The following is a 7,604-nucleotide window of genomic DNA, read 5'->3' as shown; positions in this document are numbered from 1 at the left end:
CCCACCCATGTATGAAGAAGAGACGAAATGTGCATCAGCAAATTGTTGCACGGAGGATATTTCCAAAGAGAGGTGTGCTTGCACTTCGCATCTCACCAATTAGTGGAAAACATGTATGTTTAGCAAAATTACGCTAAATATCGTCCGGACGGTGTGAAAGCCAAGAGCCCCATACTTTTGGGAGATAGATACCTCACCGGTCCGGATATGTCTGTAACGGGCCTAAGCCGGAGGGTAAAAACGTTGCGAACATCTCTCTCTCTCTCTCTCTCTCTCTCTTTCTCTCTCGTGGATGGAGACCTCTTTTTGTGACCGTTCTCATCATAAACGGCTCTCGCACTCGCTCGCTCGCTCTCTCAGTCTTCAGACACTCACTCACTCTCGCTTTTTATTATCATGTTAGTACTCTATCCGTCTTCGCCTCTTCCTTCTCTTTTCAGCAGACCATAGCTCATTAGCTAGCTCGATAAGCAAGCCTCTCTCTCTCTCTCTCTCTCTCTCTCTCTCCGGCTGTAACTGCAATTCGCCCATTTCACCTCGCCGTCTTGATTATAGCTAAGCATCACCGCGAACATAATAAATCGATTGAGCTCCGATAATTCGGTTGATGACTTGCTCTTTCTCCTCCGCAATCAAGAGGGGGGGAGAGGCGCCCGCGCGCACACACACAAGCAGTGGAGAGAGAGAGAGAGGCGCACTAACGCCATCATGATTCGCTCAAACCAACTCTCCTCCGTCTTTGATTCAGTCATGATCCAGTCTGAGAGACTGATTACTCTGTATATTTAAAAGCACAGTTCCTCGTATAGATTTAGCCATCTCTAGAGTAACCCATTATCGGCCCCGCTTTTGTCCGTGCAGGGATGTTGTTTTTCCATCCATAAGGACTAGAGCCCTTCCTTAGACGAGAGAGCTAGAGGCTAAGGGCTGTCTCTGATTTTGGAGACAAGCTCAGCTATGCATGCCAGAGAGCTATTTCATGTCTAAGGATTTAATCCTCACCCGTTCCTCAGAGACATATTGAAGGGTCCAAGCTATGGGAGCTTGCTTAGCAAAGCCAGAGACCAACTCAGCAGTTGCTCCGTACGTTTCCCCTGTAAAGAAGCGCTACCCAAAGCTGCGCCTGTATGGAGGTGAATGCTGCCCTTTTACATCCAGAATAAGGATTGCCCTAGAATTCAAAGGAATTCCAGTTGAGGTCCTGTGGCTTAATTCAGACGATGACAAGGAAACGAGCAAGCAATGGATGGCATTCGCGATGCCCGATGGAAAATTGCCCATGCTGCAGGACCAAGATCAAGTTATCTCCGGTTCTGCTGATGAGATTTTGGACTATGTCGAAGCGCGGTTCCCCAAACCCAGTCTCCTTGGCGGCCCTTCAGCACAGAAGGTCAGGGAATGGGTTGGATATGTCCGTGACACATTTAGCCCAGTCCTGATCACGGGCCTGTACAATGGAGACCCAGTCACCCAGCACGAATGTACCATGCAGCTGAATGAAGCTTATAACAAGTTCGATTCTGCCATAGCCAAGTACTCTTCCAAGGGTCCTTATTTTTTTGGTAATCAATTCAGTTTCGTGGATGTATACCTCATACCTTTCCTGCTCCTCACTCGTCTCTTGTCATACTTCCGAGGCATTGACATCAGCCCTGCTCATAATCATTTGGTCAGTTACCGCACAAGGATGTCTAGCTTTGCTTGTTATGCTCCTATCAGAATGGATTTGGAATCACTGCAAACATCTGTTGCTCGAGCCCTTACAAGGTCAGGGCCGCCACCGCTGGTAGCCTTAACCACGCTCCAGCATCAGAGCATTCTTGGCCATTTTGGTAAACTTGTGTGCACAGCAGATGAGTTGGCATTGGCCATAAAAGAATGTCATGCTAAAATTGTTGATCCTGTCAAAGGGAGTATTTCCATGCAGATTAGAAAGCTTATCACAAACTATGGCTACTTATTGGACTTCATGCTGGAGCATGCTCAGATGGAAGAATGCGTCATTTTCCCTGCCTTGGAGAAGGCTGACAGAGGTTTGTAGGACATCTCACACCAGATATAGCATCTCATGAAGTGTTCCCACACATACAAGTCCATAATTTGCGTTATCTGTTCCTGCATTCACGTGCAGACAACCTACGTACTGAAAAGGGATGAATTAGTCCTGCTTGCGTACAAAAATTGGGTTCTTCAGGTCATTAACATCGTTGATGTAATTTTGTAGGCATAACCAAGTCAGCAAATCAAAGCCATGCTAATGACCTGCCAGTCATGAATGGCATAAAAGAAGATTTAAAAGCAGTTCTGGCTCTTGATCAACACACGCCTAGTAGAGCTGAAGCTCTTCAAAATGTTGCAGCACGCCTAAGGGCACTCCAGGTACGCAGAGATTAATCATGCGCTACAGTTGTTCATGTTCTGGACGTGTTATATCAATAGGTGGGTATGTGCGCTTTTATCCCCATTCCCAAAGGGATCTGTGCCGGTTCTTTTTCTGGTCAGTTTCCTGTTTCAAATATCTGCTCAGACGTGATCGTGATTCGTGAGACATTCATGTTTTTTCTTTCCCATCATTGATTGATGCAGATTCACACAATAGAGCACTTCAGAGAGGAGGAAGTTGATCTTCTCCCTCTCCTGAATGCAGCGGGCCTGGGAACCAAAGACCAAGCATCTTTACTGGGGAAATGCACAGGCATTATGGACTCGATGCATAAACGCCTGTTTCCCTTTTTCCTATCGGGGTTACGCCCACATCAGATACATCAATACCTGAGCTTACTGCAGCGATGTGGTGAGGGTGACAATGGCAGGATGATGGATGCATGTTTGAGGGGAATGATAAGCGCTCTCAAGCAGTCGGATGACGAGTACGAGTCCATATGGAGTTTGGTAAAGGAAAGGTTTCCTGCAGCAGTTGCATCCCTGAGCGATGCAGCACATTGCACAGTTTAATACTGTGACCTTGCGATTACCTCCGTAAGTCCGTGCCAGCTGCAACGGCAATATGGCACCTTCCTATAAGCAATATGCGAGATCAAAGCTGTTTCTATGAAATAAATACAGTCTAGAGCTTCAGCTTCATGAATTCTCAGTTGGCAAGCAAGGAAGGACTGCGAGAACCTGAATACTACCCCCACAGTCGTTATTGTATGGCAGGAACCAACGTCTGTTGTTTTTTGAATCTGGTTCATGAGCGTTGAGGATTTCGTTGAGAATGATAAACCCACGAGCTTGTAGTAATAGTTTGCGACTTGAACAAGACCGAGGCTCGCTCGTCCCTTGAAGTAGGAAATGCACAAACCCACATATAATTCGCCACGCGATTCACGTTTGGCAAAAGTACCTCATATACACGCTGCCTTACGCCGAGGCAGTGGCACAAGTCTTCCGCCCAAACGTTTACATCGCAACCGCACCCAAAATCATCACTTAAAGACCCTAGAGAGTTAGGATCTATAGTCCTAATCACACGTGAAAAAAACCAAGTGATCGTGATCATTACATTTTTTTAAACTAGGTTGACATGTGTAGCTCACTAAAGGAGTCTAGAGTTCTATATGTATGCAATTCTTGCAGGTTTGTTATGTACCAATTTTACTGATGGTGTTTAGACATGCATTGTGTCTCGAGGCAAAGGACATTTGTAGACAAGTTTTTACATTGTTTAAATATCAGGCGGATGTTAAAAGGGGAATATGTATGCATGTGTAGCTCAAGTCATTGATCATGATTTTAAATGTTCACATTTCTTTTGGTCATAGGCACCATGGCCCAAGTGGGAATAAGAACGGATACATTGCATTTACCAAGGTAATATCTAGGTAGGGTGAGGTTCTTCCTGGCAAGCCGTCTATCTTGAACGTCATTGTTCTTTCAACGAGATCGTAATATGATGCATGCAAACTCGTGCTAATTGGCTCCTTTGAATGCATGTCATCAGTTGGCTCGATTATATTTTCGAGCAAACTATAACTCTTTTATTCTAGGTAGGATGTTTAAATACATAGAGCATGTCGAAAGGAGAATATGTATGCATATATAGTTCAAGCCACAGATCATGATTTTAAACGTTCACATTTCTTTTGGTCATAGGCACCATGGCCAAGTGGAAATAAGAATGTAAACACTATATCTTCCAAGGTGATATCCAGGTAGGGTGAGGTTCTTACAGGCAAGCCGTCTGTTTTACATGTCATTGTTCTTTCAATGAGACGGTTGGAAATAAGAATGTAAACACTATATCTTCCAAGGTGATTTCCAAGTAGGGTGAGGTTCTTGCAAGCAAGCCGTCTATCTTACATGTCATTGTTCTTTCAACAAGACGGTTAATATTTTGTAAGACGGTTGGAAATAAGAATGTAAACACTATATCTTCCAAGGTGATTTCCAAGTAGGGTGAGGTTCTTGCAAGCAAGCCTTCTATCTTACATGTCATTGTTCTTTCAACAAGACGGTTAATATTTTGTAATATGATGCATGCAAACTCGTACTGATCGGCTCTTTAGAATGCATGTCATTGGCTTGGCTCAACTATATTTCCGAGCAAACTATAACTCTTTTATTCCCGTGATTTGCTTTGAGCATTGGGTCGAATGGAGAGCTTTCATGATGGAGCTCTAATCCTTTCGATGGATTATATGTTGAGGATGCAAAGCCCTATCATTGGATGTGGATGTTCCGCTATAGCATAGCCATGTACTTCTAGATTAATGGATTATGTAGCATGTTGAAAGCAAACACATCCGCAATATCGGATGTAGTCAAGTCAATTCTAATAGATGGTTGTGAAAGCGATCCATTATTCTAAGAGATAGATTAGAGGGTTATCGAGAATAGATTGGCGGTCCAAGGTTCCGTTCGCAATCACTCTTGTCATTTCGTAGACCAAGATGGATGTATCAATGATGCTCAATAGTTGCCGCAATATCGGATGTAGTCAAGTCAATTCTAATAGATGGTTGTGAAAGTGATCCATTATTCTAAGAGATAGATTAGAGGGTTATTGAGAATAGATTGACGGTCCAAGGTTCCGTTCGCAATCACTCTTGTCATTTCGTAGACCAAGATGGATGTATCAATGATGCTCAATAGTTGAAGTTGAAGCAAAGCCCTATCCTTGGATGGATTATATGTTGAGGATGCAAAGCCCTATCCTTAGATGTGGATGTTCTGCTATAGCCATGTGCTTCTAGATTAATGGATTATGTAGCATGTTGAAAGCAAACACATCCGCAATATCGGATGTAGTCAAGTCAATTCTAATAGATGGTTGTGAAAGCGATCCATTATGATGCATGCAAACTCGTACTAATCGGCTCTTTAGAATGCATGTCATTGGCTTGGCTCAACTATATTTCCGAGCAAACTATAACTCTTTTATTCCCGTGATTTGCTTTGAGCATTGGGTCGAATGGAGAGCTTTCATGATGGAGCTCTATAATCCTTTAGATGGATTATATGTTGAGGATGCAAAGCCCTATCCTTGGATGTGGATGTTCTGCTATAGCCATGTACTTCTAGATTAATGGATTATGTAGCATGTTGAAAGCAAACACATCCGCAATATCAGATGTAGTCAAGTCAATTCTAATAGATGGTTGTGAAAGCGATCCATTATTCTAAGAGATAGATTAGAGGGTTATCGAGAATAGATTGGCGGTCCAAGGTTCCGTTCGCAATCACTCTTGTCATTTCATAGACCAAGATGGATGTATCAATGATGCTCAATAGTTGAAGTTGAAGCAAAGCCCTATCCTTGGATGGATTATATGTTGAGGATGCAAAGCCCTATCCTTGGATGTGGATGTTCTGCTATAGCCATGTACTTCTAGATTAATGGATTATGTAGCATGTTGAAAGCAAACACATCCGCAATATCGGATGTAGTCAAGTCAATTCTAATAAATGGTTGTGAAAGCGATCCATTATTCTAAGAGATAGATTAGAGGGTTATCGAGAATAGATTGGCGGTCCAAGGTTCCGTTCGCAATCACTCTTGTCATTTCATAGACCAAGATGGATGTATCAATGATGCTCAATAGTTGAAGTTGAAGCAAAGCCCTATCCTTGGATGGATTATATGTTGAGGATGCAAAGCCCTATCCTTGGATGTGGATGTTCTGCTATAGCCATGTACTTCTAGATTAATGGATTATGTAGCATGTTGAAAGCAAAACACATCCGCAATATCGGATGTAGTCAAGTCAATTCTAATAGATGGTTGTGAAAGCGATCCATTATTCTAAGAGATAGATTAGAGGGTTATCGAGAATAGATTGACGGTCCAAGGTTCCGTTCGCAATCGCTCTTGTCATTTCGCAGATCAAGATGGATGTATCAATGATGCTCAATAGTTGAAGTTGAAGCAACTTTGCATTGAGAATTCTTTTTGTGTAGTCTGGTAAGAGTGCCACAACGTATTTGTTTCTTTCTTTCCTTGCAAGATATGGTTGGCATTTAGTTATTATCATGTTGACCCTGTGTTGTTGGCATGCAAGGATGAGAATAGTGCTTGACAAAGCCATTGTAACTTGTATTATCCATTATTCTAAGAGATAGACTAGAGGGTTATTGAGAGTAGATTGATGGTCCAAGGTTCCGTTCGCAATCGCTCTTGTCATTTCGCAAACCAAGATGGATGTATCAATGATGCTCAATAGTTGAAGTTGAAGCAACTTTGCATTGAGAATTCGTTTTGTGTAGTCTGGTAAAAGTGCCACAACGTATTTGTTTCTTTCTTTCTTTGCAAGATATGGTTGGCATTTAGTTATTAACATGTTGACCCTGTGTTGTTGGCATGCAAGGATGAGAATAGTGCTTGACAAAGCCATTGTAACTTGTATTTCTTCTGTAGAGATGGATCGTTCTTTTGTGAGTTGACAACATGATGTTGCATTGTGACTATACCGTAGGATGCACACATTATTAGTCTTTCAATGATGCTTTCACATTATGTCGCCCACGATGATTTGAATTTTTCTATGTCGTACCAAGTTGTAGCAAATAGTTTTAGTGATGTTTTTCTAGAAGCCATAGTTTTCATATTTCTAAAAGTTCTGAGGATGCCTTGTGACTTTGTTTCTTCATAGAATCCATTGATGCTGATGAAAACAATATGTTTTTATCATGAAAATGCAGTACATCATGAAAAAGCATGCTATACTTCGTATTTTTTTTAATATATTTTTTTTTCGACGTGCAAGGATGATGATTTTTTTTCTTAATAGTAATTCTAATAAAATAAATCAATCAATCAATAAATAGTAACCTGCTTCAAAAACTTTTAAAAATCAAATAAAATGAGAAAACATGCTATGTAGCATGCCGAAGAGTTGGCACAAATGTCTTCGAAATTAAATAATTATGGAAGAAGGTGCCATTCTTTCGGTCCATTCAAAATATCTGATTTGTTGAAGTTTTATGTTTTCGTCTTTTTCAGTACATTCGAAAATTCGTTACGCTTTCGCTTTTGCCATACGTTCAAAAGATTGTTCTCTTTCATTTTCGTTTCACTACTACTTACTAATCCTAATAGGAATGAATGACAAAGATTTGAATCTAACCTTAATAAACGAAAAAGATTACGGATATGAAATGAGAAA

At 41.5% G+C, this 7,604-nt stretch overlaps 1 protein-coding gene across 1 annotated transcript; it reads left to right on the top strand.

Annotated features, from left to right (window-relative positions):
- Positions 1-379: 379 nt before the first annotated feature.
- Positions 380-3,341, top strand: LOC148018457 (uncharacterized). Its single transcript, XM_087662173.1, has 3 exons — positions 380-2,033; positions 2,225-2,379; positions 2,587-3,341. The coding sequence occupies exons 1-3, from the start codon at positions 1,037-1,039 to the stop codon at positions 2,953-2,955; spliced, it is 1,521 nt and encodes a 506-aa protein (XP_087518299.1). The 5' UTR covers positions 380-1,036; the 3' UTR covers positions 2,956-3,341.
- The last annotated feature ends 4,263 nt before the right edge of the window (positions 3,342-7,604 follow it).

This window comes from Lygodium microphyllum, chromosome 21 (genome assembly GCF_053477565.2).
Source record: "Lygodium microphyllum isolate KBCC chromosome 21, Lygodium_microphyllum_v1.1.10, whole genome shotgun sequence".
In the NCBI taxonomy this organism is placed as follows: Eukaryota; Viridiplantae; Streptophyta; class Polypodiopsida; order Schizaeales; family Lygodiaceae; genus Lygodium; species Lygodium microphyllum.
Note: the sequence above shows the minus strand (reverse complement) of the source record. Positions and strands in the feature narration are given on the sequence as shown.